This window comes from Trichechus manatus, unplaced genomic scaffold (assembly GCF_000243295.1).
Source record: "Trichechus manatus latirostris isolate Lorelei unplaced genomic scaffold, TriManLat1.0 scaffold00001, whole genome shotgun sequence".
NCBI lineage: Eukaryota > Metazoa > Chordata > Mammalia > Sirenia > Trichechidae > Trichechus > Trichechus manatus.
In genome coordinates this window covers 17,641,744-17,655,561 of record NW_004443937.1, presented here as the reverse complement: position 1 = coordinate 17,655,561, position 13,818 = coordinate 17,641,744, and the positions used below count along the sequence as shown (strand labels likewise).

The following is a 13,818-nucleotide window of genomic DNA, read 5'->3' as shown; positions in this document are numbered from 1 at the left end:
GGTGCAGTGGGGCATGGGTGCTTCCTCATAGGGGCTTGGAGATGAAACAAGACCATGCACGTGGGGTGTACTGAAGGCTTTCAGCCTTTGCAACCATCCACACCCCTGCTCATCCCCGCAATAATGAGGGGTCCATTCACGGTCACAGCCACCTGGCCCAGTACGTGCACGGACACCAGAGAGTTGTGTGGGCACACACCACAGCCCCAATGCCGGTAAGGACAGACCAGTGCTGAGATGAAAACCCTTCTCCTCCACTGGAGAGTCCTACAGGACTCTGGATGTGGCTGGAACCACGACAGGTCTGCGCATCTGTAGTGTGGGGGTAAGAATGCCTGCCCCCCGAGGGAGGCTGCAAGAGTGTGAAACGAGCCGCCATCCGCACAGCACCTAGCATGGTGAACGTCAGTTCCTGCCTGCCTGACCTTTCCTGAGCAACACCAGCCTTCATTAATAGAAGAACTAAAGAAGTTTTCTGCTCATTTTATTGGGCAAAACTTGCAAAACTGAGGCTTGTTGGAAGAAACGTACGGTTGAAGGGAAACAGTGTACGTTCCTGCCATTAGATGGCAACTCAGGCTGTGGAGTGGGGACACTGTGTGACCACCCATGGGCCTCGCCCCACACACCCTTCTGATGGCATCAGATGAGGGGGCAGGGGTGCCCGCCTGCCCCTTTGAGGGGAGTATGTGGTTATTACTTCTCCCTTATTCCCACCCAAAGCATCCCACTCACTCAGCTGGGTCGCCTGTCTCATCCTTGCATTTACTCAACTCCTTATTGCCAAATTGTATGACTTTAAAAATTCACACAGCATGTCTGTCATCGGCCGCGTGTGGGATGGTGAGGGTGAGTTGGATCCCTTTCCGATAACTAAAGCAGACGCATTATGGGCTCTGCTGGAGTCCAAATTTAACTCCTCTTCCACTCCTCTTGAAAGTTCCAGGAGGACTTTGATTCCTCCGAGTCTCTGGCTGGCCTCCGCAGCATGAACAGCGCTCGGGGAGACGGAATTAGAACAACCCATGGAAAGGGGCTTGGCATTTCACAGAGGAACCAGAAATAGACTTCTCCTTTGTAAAACACATCAATAATGCCTGTCTCACAGGGTCTTTGTGAGGACTGATTGAGAGAATTTATGGAAAATAACCCAGCCCAGAGCTTGGTGCAGTTTGGCATTATATAATAGTCAGGGCTAGCAGTGAACACTTACTTCGGCCAGATACTGGTCTAAATGTGTGACGCAGTAACTCATTTCAGCCTCACAACAACCTCCTGAGGGGGGACTATAATTTTCCCCATTTTACAGATGAGAAAAGTGAGGTCCAAAGAGTAAAATGGCTTGCCTGAGACCACACAGCTAGTAGGGGCAGAAGCAGAATGGAGCCAGCTAGCTTGGCTCTGAAGCCTGCACTCTTGACCACTCTGTAGTTAAGTCATAAAAGGAAGGTGCCATGTGATCATGTCACCGCGCGTGGTCAGATCATGCCCCAAAGACCCCTTGCCCTGACCAGCTTATCCTCTGGTCTCCTGCCCCAGCCCTCCACCTCTCCCACCTGTAAGCTGATCACAAAGCAGGACATTTGTGTACTCGACCTCCACCTGTCCACCACCATGACTTGGCACCTGCTCTACTCTCAGCCTGGAAGAACTCCCTCAGCCTTCAGCCCAGCTCAGTGCCTTCCCCTCTATGAACGAGGAAGTCCTTCCCCTAGACTGAGTTAGTGGTTCCCTCCTGTGGCCCTGTAACACTTCATTCACACCTCTTTCATCTAGTCTTTATCATCATCTACTGTAAGCAGATCATAAGTTCTTTGAGGGCAGGGACTCTGTTATATTAATTCATCCTGGTATCCTGTTCCTAGCAGCTAGCACTCCATAAATGCTGAAAGGAAGGAAGGGAGGGAGGGGCTCAGAGAAGGGAAGGACATCTTTGGGCAGGGATAGTCAAGGGAGCATTCCTGGAGGCCTACAGACCACTCTTGCAGACCCCCCAACTATTCTGAAAGCATCTAACTCCCCATACTAGAGTCACTGGGTGGTACAAACGCATTCGGTTGCTAACGAAAGGTTGGAGATTTGAGTTCACTCACCCAGAGGCACCTTGAAAGAAAGGCCTTTCGATCTGCCCCCGAAAAATCAGCCGTTGAAAACCCTATGGAGCACTTGTGGTTGTCATGAGTCAGAATCGACTTGACAGCAACTGGTTTAACTACCCATATTAAATCCCTTTCATTTTGCCTGGCTAAGTGGCTTCTGTTGTCTGCAACTGAAGCCGGTTGTCACAAGTGCTTCAATTGTGAGGTCAGAACTCCTATAGGGCCCAAAGGAGGCGTGGAATTAGAACAGGTCAGGAGGACCTGAAAATGGTGTTCAAGGCAAGGAGGAGCCATAAAAGATGAGAGGGAGGCCTTGGTGGACTCGGGGGCTGCTGAGGAATCTGGCTGGGCCAAGAGGAGACCATGTGAGCACAGAGAACAAAACTTAGCTGTGTGGGTAAGAGAAGCAGGACTGCAGAGCCCCCGTGCAGACAAAGAAGGGATTGTTATGTCCTCCAGGGGTGGGTTCTGGGCGAGGATTCGACAAGGTAGAGACAAGTCTATGACTACAAGGGAAATCTGAGATCAGGGAACACAATGGGATTTAGGCTACTCGTCTCTGAAAACCCAACCCAATGGTAATCAGATTCTATATTTGAATCCTGGACCTAGTCACTCAATAGCTGGATGCCTTGGACAAGTGACTCAGCCTCTCTGTGTCTCAGTTCCCTTATCTGTAAAATGGATATTAATAACAGCACCCACCTCAAGAGTTATGAGGATTGTGTAAATAATGAGGGAAACACTGAGCCTACTGCCCAGCAGCTAGTGAGTGCTCAATATACCTGAGCTCAATACACCAGGCACTGTGGCAAGTTCTGAAGCATTAAGTACTATCATATGCCATTTTACAAATTAGGAAATGGGCACAGAGATGGTGACTAGTTTGCCAAAATCACACACATGCCAGGCTTTGAAGGTAGAAAGTCTGACTTCAGCGCCATCTTTCTTAACCATACACAAACTTTTCCCTCTTGCTTGGATAATTCTCCCCTGGATGACTTCCTGGGGGAGGGAGATGGGGACTCTTTGTGTTCCTGAGCGGGAGGTGAAGGATGGCAAATGGCTTCTTTGGGGGATAGTCTTTACAGAAGCTAGTCCACTCGTTGCCATTGAGTCAATTCCAACTCACAGTGACCCTGTAGGACAGAGCAGAACTGCCCCGTAGGGTTTTAAAGGCTGTGATCCTTATAGCAACATGGAACAGCTGGTGAGTTTGAACTGCTGACCTTTCAGTTAGCAGCTGAGCACTTAACCACTGGGCCACCAGGGCTCCTTTACAGAAGTCATCAGTAGCCCCCAAATTGGACATTACCTGGTGAAGTTAAGCTTCTGTTCTGCAATTCACACATAAATTTATGAGTCATTCTTCAGTCATTCATCATCAGTGATTTACTCAACTTATTATGTGTCAAGTGTTAGGCTAGATGCTAGGGACCCAAAGATGAATAAGTCCACCGCCCTCAAGGAGGTTACAACAGAAAACAATTCCTTGATCTTCCTATTATCGCAATAACACACAGCCCTCCCCAAAGCCTTCTGAACCCAGATCCAACGCCTGGCCTAGTTCGGTGCCCCAGTTCACCCCCCACATCCCACTCTGCCCCCTGCCTACTTCCTGCTATGACCATCCCTGGTCTAGAGGCCTGACCTCTTTCTCCTGTACAGCCTCCCTACCCACCACTTTCCTCTCAGTCCCACCACATGAATGGCAACACTGCCTCCTACTCCAGTGTGACCCCAGGCTTACTGGGGCTACATCTGGGGGAGACCCCTGGTCCTTCACACCACCCTCCTGTCCCCTTCCCTACTGGAGAGCACTCTGAGATCCCAGCACGCCTTGGGCCATGTGCCCAAAGTGCAAGCTTCAAACATGGCAGACAGCATCTTGTGAGGCCCCTTCCTCCACTTCCTGTTGATGGTGCAAACACCTTCCCACACCACAGTGCTCACAAATAGAAGACGAGCAAAAGCAAAAACTACTGAGACTTACTCCCAGATTCCCCACACTTCATTATGAGCTGTCGTTGTGATCATTTTAAAGATCGGAATCCTAGAAGAGTCTCAGAGTTTATGCTGTACACCCGCCCTGCCCCAGGCACTACAGAGCCACCCCCTTCCTCCCTCTTTTCCTCCCTCCCTCCCTGCCTCTCTCCCTTCCTTCCCTCTTTCCTTTATTGTCTTCCAGCCATTCATGAATTTTAAAGGCCTCTGAGAAGAATCTGCAGTCCTCCAGGGCGACCATGGCCTACTCACAGTTCAAATTTCATTACCTGATCATTCTCCATAGTTGCAGTTAGTTATTTCTGTGTTTCTACTGGAAGTGTCTGTGCATCTCTTAGCTACCCCAATATACAAAAGGAGAGAGATTCTTGTTTATTGGGCTAGGAGCTTTACATATGTTATGCTGTTGCATAAGTTCCTTGATTACGCCACCCTCTAGCCTCCTCCAGGATGAGGAAGCAGGGCATTCAAATACCAATGTGGGCAATTATCCCAACCAGGAACTCTTGAGGCCAAGACTTTCTTCCTCACCTTAATGAAAATGTTCTATGCTGTCAATAATCCTATTTACTTTTATCTGTCCTCAGTGGGAAGAAGGAGTAGGGGACCTTCTCCTTTAATATGCATCATTCTGCCCCTAGAAGCCATTCACTGAGTTCAAATCTATATAGCTTTCTCTCTCTCTGTCCCTCGATAGATCTATCCTCTCTGTCTGGCTTTAACACACTGTGTTAAATCAACTCCCTTCACTTCATCTTCCTCTCACAGACCAACAGTACGGTGGAAAAACATCACTGTGGACCACAAGCTCGTGTCCTAAGGTTGGATGGAAAGGGATCAGAGGAACCGGAAGTAATGGAAAAGAGGCCAGCTTGGAAAATGAACCCCACCTGGGTATGAACCCTACCTCTGACATTTGAGAAAGTCAATCAGGGCCTCAGAGGCCTTATCTGTAAATCAGGAGCAATGATCCAGCATCACAGAGGTCTCTGAAGATGAAATGGGAATGCATGTGGAATGCCCAGATTGGCCGGGCACTCCCGGCTCCGTCTCCTTTCCTCTCAGGTGCACGGCACCATCTAACAAACCAACTCCTCTGAAAATGGGCACCATGGGGTGCTCACATCTAGAAAGACCAGGACCCCTTTTAGTTACGCGGCAGGGCGCCCCTGGCTTTCTGGTCTATGCCTTTGGGTGTTTCTATAGCTGGCTCTCATAAAGTGTGCCCACCGGTGCCAAAAACTGACAGGGTGATCCCTGCCCAGGGTCCTCAGCCTGAAATGTCTGTACTTGGAAGCAGTGACTTTGATGGTCCGCCTGCCTTCGTCTAAAGGAATTCTCCATCCCCCCCTTGGCTGTGAGCCAGATGGAGCCATTCCAGCTCCAACATGCTGACTACAAAGGCTCCCCCCACAGAAATAAAGCAATCAGAGTGGAACCAGCACGCGCAAATGACAGCCGCCCTGGCTCTCAGCTGGCTCGGCAACTCCCACGGCCAGTGCAGGGTTCATTTGTACCCACGAGTTCTACATGGAAGGGGAGAAAGATACAGCCTTGGAAGAACTGCAACATGTAAAGGTTAAAGAGAAAATACTTAGCATAACTCCTAGTGAACTAAAGTATTAAAACATGAAGAAATAGGGTGTGTGTGTGTGTGTGTGTGTGTGTGTGTGTGTGTGTGTGTACATAGGTACTAAGAAAATTTTTAAAATTTAAATTAAAAAAAATTCTAACAACATGTTTTGAGTACCTGTGTGTCAGGTACTGGGCCAGGTACCCCACATGTTCTCCCTCATTATCTCCTTCCCCCAGCTGGGAAGCTGTGCATCCCCTGGAATCTTTCCAGATGCCAGCCAATCCCTTCTTTGTAAGTGTCCATTCTTATTTTATAGAAACTGCGTCTTTTTTTAGTCTTCTTGGAAGTTATTTGACAATTTCTAAAATTTCTTGTTGTAACACTATCTCATAAGAAGATGTTTCTCTGATCCTCAGAAGGGTCTCTTGGGCTGTTGTGTCTTTCCAACTTCTGGTGACTTGTCATCATTTGCCCATCCTTTCAGAAAAAGTCAAGGTCTGTCCAGTATTAGAAATTGAGAGGTTCTTGCCCAAATCTTTCAGCCTTGATGGAGCAAAAGATTTAAATTCCCGTAAAAAGCTATTAAAAATTATGTCAGGGAGGAATAATTAAAATTCCTGGTGAATTCATTAAGTGAAAAAACATGTCACCAAACCTCCACATATATAATATTAAAAAAATACACCTCACCACAGCACATATAATTTACGCATGCTTGAAAAAGGAATTTGTGTCATTGTAGAAAAATACAGACAAGCATAAAGAAAAACAATCAAATCCATCCATAATCTCACCACCCATTGAAAACCATTATGAACATTCTGATATTTTTCTTCCAGGTGTTTCATTTCCATATATATTAAAATCTGTTTGTAATTGTCCCTGGGAGAGAGCATCAGCACCTACTTCTAGAGTTGCTGGGAGGGTGAATTGAGAGGATATCCAAGAAAGCACCCAGCACAGCACTCAGCACCCAGCACAGCACCCAGCACCTGGCAGGTATCTCGGAGATGATTGGATGACAAACACGTGGCACTTGGGCCACCATTCCCCCTCCTGAGCTCAGAGCAGACATTGCTAATCAATCATAGCTCTCTTTTCTGCTGAACCCAGGAAGCCTATGAGCCTTTTGCGCATCACACCCTAAGCAGCCATACTTTCTATTCCTGTACTGGGTCTGGCTTTGAAAAGGCTGGTTCTGAGTGGCTTCAATTCACAATTTCCCCCAGGACTCTGTCACCATGACTTGGAGCACAATGATCAATTCCTTACTGACCATCCAGCCTCTAGCATATAATGAACCCGCAGTTGAGTTTTTATATTTAGTTTGGGCCTTCACGAAAAAGCACTGTAGAGCTAATGAATCAGGGTTGCTAAAATCAGGGTCTGGCTTCAAAACCTCTAGTTAGGTATCCAGGAAATGAGAAATTTCTCTGCCACACGATTTATCACGGGACATGTTTGGGATCAGTTGTCTTGGTCCCTGGACCATCAAAAGAACGTTATTCTACAAAATAGCAATATACTGGAGCCATGGTGCCTATGGTAAGTGTCACGAGATGTCTGGAGTCATCCACTCCTCCAAGCACTGAACGTGAGCAAAGCTCTCCCGTGTAAGGATAATTAAATTTCCAAGTGGGCCTGCCCTGAAGTTATTCAAGTAGAAAATTACCAACCACAGCAAAGATGCATTTCCATATAAATGTACAAAAGCAAATCCAGCATCAACCAGCCTGAAACAGAGGGGGATTGACAGTTTCACGCATTTCACCACCTAATTTATCACACTGAGAACATCTCTCTTCTGGCACTAATCACCCCCCCACACACACCCCCCACATACCCACCACCAGGTCACTGGAATGCCCAGGTTATCTAGCCTGGCAGCCGAGATCTAGTGGGGGGCCTGCGCCCAACTGGTCTGCTGCAGTCAAGAACTGCGGAAGAAGCATTAGATACACAGGAGGGCAGATCACGCCATGCACTCGCCTGTCTCTATTGGCTGTGTGACCGTGTCAACATTGCATCGCCCTGCATGTTCCCCCACTGTCCCCCCTGGCTCTCTACGAGCATGTGTGTGTCCCAGCTTCCAGGGCACTCATTCCTGGTGCCCTCCAGCCTCTTCTCTGGCAGGCTGCTCTCACCCCTTCATTCCCGTGGGCATCCCACGAAGACCTGTATCTGCGCCTGGCCACAGTGCAACAGGCCGAAGGCGTCCCCTCGGCCCACAGCCACACTTCTTGCAGGCAAAGAAGAATTTCCCCAGGATCAACAAGAGTACCACGTCTTCCGATTAATATTTCCTCTGGACTCAATGGAGCCCTGGTGGCATAGTGGTTAAGAGCTACAGCTGCTAACCAAAAGGTCAGCAGTTTGAATCTACCAGTTGCTCCTTGGAAACCCTGTGGGGCAGTTCTACTCTGTCCTATAGGGTCGCTATGAGTTGGAATTGACTCAACAGCAACAGGTTTGGTTTTTGGTTTCCCAGACTCAGTTGGGAAACACTAGTGGCGCAGTGGTTAAGAGCTATGGCTGCTAACCAAAAGGTCAGCAGTTCAAATCCACCAGGCGCTCCTTGGACTCCCTATGGGGCAGTTCTACTCTGTCCTATAGGGTTGCTATGAGTCGGAATCAACTTGACTGCAACAGGTTTTTTTTTTTGGTTTGGACTCAGTTGAGCCTTGCTCTCTCTGCACATAACCTGTTTTCTGACATAGAAGGCCTCTGAAGACAGAAACCCAGGGCAAAAATTATTACAGTTGTCCACCATAGAGGCCTAAGAGTTTATATATCCTGAATGTCACTAATATCCCCAAATACTGAAGATTAGAAAAACAACACAGAATCAAAATTCTCTACACAGCACAGAAGTCACTCTTCCCGCTGGGTTCCCAGAGCCCTGGGTGGGGCTGTGTCACAGTCCCTGACCTCCCTGAGCTGGAACAACCTGTTTCCTGGTTGTTTCTGATAACAGTCCCCCAGGGCAGGGAGAGCCCCTTATTTTTCTTTGTTTCCACTGGCAGAACAGAGTGGCTGCTCATTCTGTTCCTTGACTGATTCCATCAGGTTTAGAGATAAACTTACTCTTTTCAGCAGAAAATAGTTTGGGTTAGGTAGAAAAGAAGTTTAGGTTTAGATAAAAAGACAGGTCTGCACATCTTCCCAGCTCCCTTTGGACACTCCAGCTGGTGCACAAAGTCAATTCTCAGCTGTCATCAAACAGGCAGCACGCTGCTCCCAGCTCCCGCCTTCAGCTTTCAGCCTTCTGCTTGGTTTTGAACCAAGGACCTGGGCCTCCTCTGGCTCCTAACTGCCTTGCTCTTACCCCTGTGAGCCATTTCTGCCCCTTCTACAGGCTGCCCCTGGATGCAGAGTTCCAGGCTCTTTGACAGGTCCTCACCTCCCTTGCATTTGTTCTATTCTTCTGCTACCACTCCCAGGCCCTGATTACCCCATACTTGAATTATTACAACAGCCTCCTAACTAGACGTCCCGCCCCAGCCTCTCCCACTCAAGTCTGTGCTGACACCAACTCCGTCTTTACACTGTGTCACTGTGCCAGCCAAAAGTTGTCAATGGCTCTCCTTATACGTCGGAATCCTTCTTATCCCCACCTCTGCTCCAGCCCTCCCCTACCATCCTCTTCACCGATGCAGAAGTTTCCCATTGTAGAAGGTTCTGGCTCTGAAGCCTTCCCAGGATGCTCTAGCCACTGGGGCCCTGGGGAGGGTGTGGTTGGTCCAGGTGTGCACCATGAGCTGAGACCACAGATGATGTGGTCAGCCGGAGAGGGCCAGAGGGGAATCTGAGGGCAGAGCAGGTAGGAGGTCAGAACCAGAGGGTCCCTGCAGCAGGTCAGGATGAGAGGGAGCAGCTAGAATTCCCATGAAGAAGTGAGAACGTGAAGGACCTCAACACCAGAGGGATGGGCAGGGACACCTCCCAGCATCCCTAAGACTATGGCCTCAGTGACTCAGTGAACTCATGGAGCAAGTATCACAATTTGTCAGGGACCAAGAACTCTAGGAAGGAAACTCACACTGGGCAGTATTTACTAGGGAGCAGACTCCACTTTTGGCTCCATCTCAGCCATTATCTCAGGGGATACTCCTACTAGCACTGTTTTACAGATGAGGAAACCGAGGCTCAAAGAGGTGAGATTATTCACTAGTAATGAGAAGAGTCAGAACTAGAACTGGATCCACCTGACGATGAATCAGTGTGCTGCTCACTACACGACACTGCCTTAGAACCCGAGCTCCTGATCCTGGCTCCATCGCTCGCCAGGCGTGTGACTTCAGGGCCATTAAGAAACCTCTCTGAACCTGCCCTGACTTCCTCCTGGGGTGGGTGAGATGGTGAAGGATATCGTGCATGGGAGCGTTTTGCCACTACATATTACTACAAGTGTACTATCTCAAGTCCTTTCTTAGAGCGAGACACGTGTAAGTAAACGAGAATGAATGAATAAATGAAATAATCAATTCTCTTTTACTCTCTCCCATTCCATGGGCTGATGATGTCTCATCTTCCAGCTGTGTCACAGGCAGAGACAGTGATTTCTGCTTCTTGGCGGCCCCCAAACTGCTCAATATGGTGGTACCCAAAAGGAAAGGCCTTAATAACCCTGAATGAATAAACGACTAATGACTGCATGATAATAATGAACACATACAGCACTTTCCTTGTTACAGACCAGCATTAACATTCATGAAAGAGTTCTCTTTTTTATGGCCGACTGCGAGTTGACCACTGAAAAGCGTTCCTCCGCTTCTTCCACAGTAAGAGAATTTTAGCCGGGCATATGGCTGCCCAGATAGAGACCATATTGCCCAGCCTCCCCTGTGGCTAGGTGTGACCACGTGACTTAAGTTACACCACCAGTGAAATATGATCAGAAGTAATGTATGCAGTTTCCATGACATCTACTTAAAAACAATTTGCTTGCCTTAGATGGCCTCTCTTTCTCCTTCCCATGGTTTGGAACACAGATGACAATGATGCAGCTACGGTCATGCATATGCAGACCACTCCCTAAGGGTGGCAGAGAGACAAGATGGAAGGAACCTGAAGCCCTGAATGACTGCATGGAGCAGGGCGGCCCCACCAACTTGGACTGCTCACCTCTAGACTGTGAGAGAGAAATAAACCTCTATCTTAGTTAAGCCACTAAATTTTGGAGTCTCTTTGTACTAGCACTCAGCCTATACCTTAACCAATACAGATTATTAATAAGATCTCTCACATAAAGAGGAGCCAGTTAAACCGGGTTCAAATCCAGGCTCTGATACTTCCTAACTCTGAGACATTGGGCAAGTTACTGAACTTCTCTGTCTCTTCATCTCGGAAATGGGCATAATAATAGGACTTGCTTCTCAGGGTGGCAGTGAGAATTAAATGACATAGAACCTGTTGCCATCGAGTCAATTCTGATTCATAGTGACCCCATAGGACAGAGTAGAACTGCACCATAGGGTTTCCAAGGAGTAGCTGGTGGATTTGAACTGCTGATCTTTTGGTTAGCAGCCGTAGCTCTTAACCACTATGCCACCAGGGCTCCCAAATGACATAGAATACACACAGTAAAGTTAGCTGTCGTTATCATTATCATACCAAAATGTTTTCCTGCTGGTAGAGTCCCAGACAGGCAGGCCACTGCTGTTTTAGTCATCCTGTACCAGAGGAAGCTGCTCTTATGTTGGTCCCCTGTGTGGTTAGCGTCTTCCAGCCATAAATGACTATACTGTCCTTATGTTCATTTCAGTGCAAAATCCCTAGCAAGCATAGTAGTAAGGTCTGGCTGCAGGCTGGCCTGGGAACTCACTGCAATAGTAACAGGGTGAGAGCTCATGGCTAAGAATGGTAGCTAACAAGAAAGTCTTACAAATGCATTTCCCCTCCTCTCTGCTCAGAGTCCCACAGAGCTCACAAAGCACCAGGTCAGCGTTAGAGAAGCTGCTTACACTTGAATTTAGAACTCAGGGGACGGAGAGGCGAGGGAGGAAAGGAGAGCAGAGCGGCGTTTACTAATTAAAAAGGGATAGTGTTTCAGGGTAAATTCAGGTGCATGCAAGACTCCAGAGTATTTCTCAAAGCATCGATTTCTTTAAAAAAAAAAAAAAAAGATACGTCAACTCTTCTAGAAATTATGAAGCCCCTTGAAAGAGGTCCTAAGGTTGCTAGATCACAACCCAGCAGGAGGAAGCAGAGCTCTCTGCCCTTCAGCTCCTCATTAACAGACAGTCGTTGAGGGCTTTATCCGGGCCGATACTGGTGTAGGCTCCAGACACACCGGGATTAGCTAAAGTCCCTGCCCTGCCCCAATGGAGCCTGTAGTCTAGCTTGGGAGGGAGCCAGAATAATTAACAAGTCAAGTAGGTTGGGTCATGTTACGAGCTGTGGAGAAAACACATTAGGGTCAGGGAACAGAGGGTGATTCTGCTCCACCCCTTACGGCGCAGAACTACTTCCTGCAATACTGGAAGTACTAGAGTTTGAGAGTTTACGAGATACTAGGTTTAAGAGTTTGGTCACAGGGAACTTCACTGACTCAATGCATACCTTACTGCTTCCAACAAATTACAAAAATGACCAGAACGTGGAGATCCACTGAGAGGCTAGCAGCCCGGCAGTCCTACTGGCAAAAATGCAATCAAGGGCAAAACTGAAATTCTAGATTCCCCAATTAAGCTTAATTAGCCTCTCCCACATTTTTCCTTCCGCCTGTACTCTACTATAGGTGTGGAAAATATTGGCCAATTCCGGTGACGTTCCATGGATAATTGCTTGACATAAACTAGATTAGAAACGTGTATGGAAATAATTATTCCTTCAACATCAAATACCTCCTGCCTCAAAATAATTTCACATGCTTTGGGGATGCAAACCACAGGAATGATTTATTTTTTATCACAGAGCAGTTCTGTATTGTGCAGGCCAGGAGATGAAGACCCTTCATCAGCATGTGCGATCTCCCCAGAGGCCTCTTCCAGGCCAGCCCGGCCCTGGCCGCTCTGAGGAGGTCCTCATGCCAAAGGGCTCCTCAGAGGCCAGCATTCAGATCAATATTTGGAACTGGCCTTCTGGGAAATCACTAGTGGCCTGTGGAAGGGCACACAGTGAGACTTTTAGCGGCCCATTAATGAAGTGCTTCCGAGCTGTTCCAGAAAAGGGAAGCTGAGGGGCTGGAATTTGGTGGCTGACCCTACTTATGTGAAAGATCCCTGAGCTCGGTTTTTAAAGGCAAGTGTCTTTGTTACTGCACAAAGAGAGGATCAATGCTTGCTCTTGTTCTAAATAGTGGGGAGCCCACTTCCAGGCCACCTGACCGTGGAAGGAGGGGTATTTGACCTCCAGCTGCTCCTCTTAAACCTCACAGGCACCAGCTAGGCTCGAAGCAAACCACAGCAGATGCACCCGAGGATACGCACCTGGGGTACTCTCGCTGTCCAGGCATGTTCCATAGGACAGGAGACCAGCACGTTCATTTTTATGATAACGTCTGAAGTGAAATGTATGCTTGAACCAGATAAAAACCAATCAAAGAGAGCTACATTATCTGTCACTTGGCAGAAAGGTACACACCCTCAACATTTATTATTTGGTATGACGCGTACACTGACTCTGGGTGGGCAGAACTCGAGTACCTCAGCCTACTAAAATTCCAGTGGCTGGTGGTGCTTGGGGTGAATGAAGGCAGTGTGGTGACACAGCCTTAAATGACATTAAAACACACGAGGAGAAAGGTATGTAGTCCCTAGTCCATCCACATTCAATCCTCCGAGTGTGTAAAAGAGAATGTCTCAGTTAGGTGCTGATAAGTCCTAAACACCTCTCAAACATTAGCTAATCCTCAGCTTCAAGAAGAGAGAGAAGACAGATTTACTGGCCTAAAGGAGACTGGAGAAACCCCGAGAGTATGGCCCCCAGACACCCTTTTGCTCAGTGGTGAAGTCACTTCCGAGGTTCACCGTTCAGCCAGGGATTGGACAGCCCCATAAAACAAAACGGACTAATGAGGCACAGCAGCCCAGGGATAAAGGCTAGAAGGCAGAAGGGAACAGGAAAGCTGGTGATAGGGAACCCAAGGTTGAGTAAGGACAGTGTTGACATGTAGTGGGGTTGTTAACCATTGTCATA

General features: G+C 48.0%; 1 protein-coding gene across 2 annotated transcripts in view; it reads right to left on the bottom strand.

Moving 5' to 3' along the window:
* The window catches only part of MGLL (monoglyceride lipase), a 119,099-nt gene that overhangs the window by 87,891 nt on the left and 17,390 nt on the right, over nucleotides 1-13,818 (bottom strand). The window contains exon 1 of one of the 2 annotated variants that reach the window (XM_023725314.1): nucleotides 4,373-4,968. The exons of the other annotated variant lie outside the window; for it this stretch is intronic. Coding sequence (XP_023581082.1) covers nucleotides 4,373-4,380 — 8 coding nt within the window. The 5' untranslated portion in view covers nucleotides 4,381-4,968. Of the gene's footprint in view, nucleotides 1-4,372; nucleotides 4,969-13,818 lie in introns of those variants that run through there. 2 annotated transcript variants of the gene reach the window in all.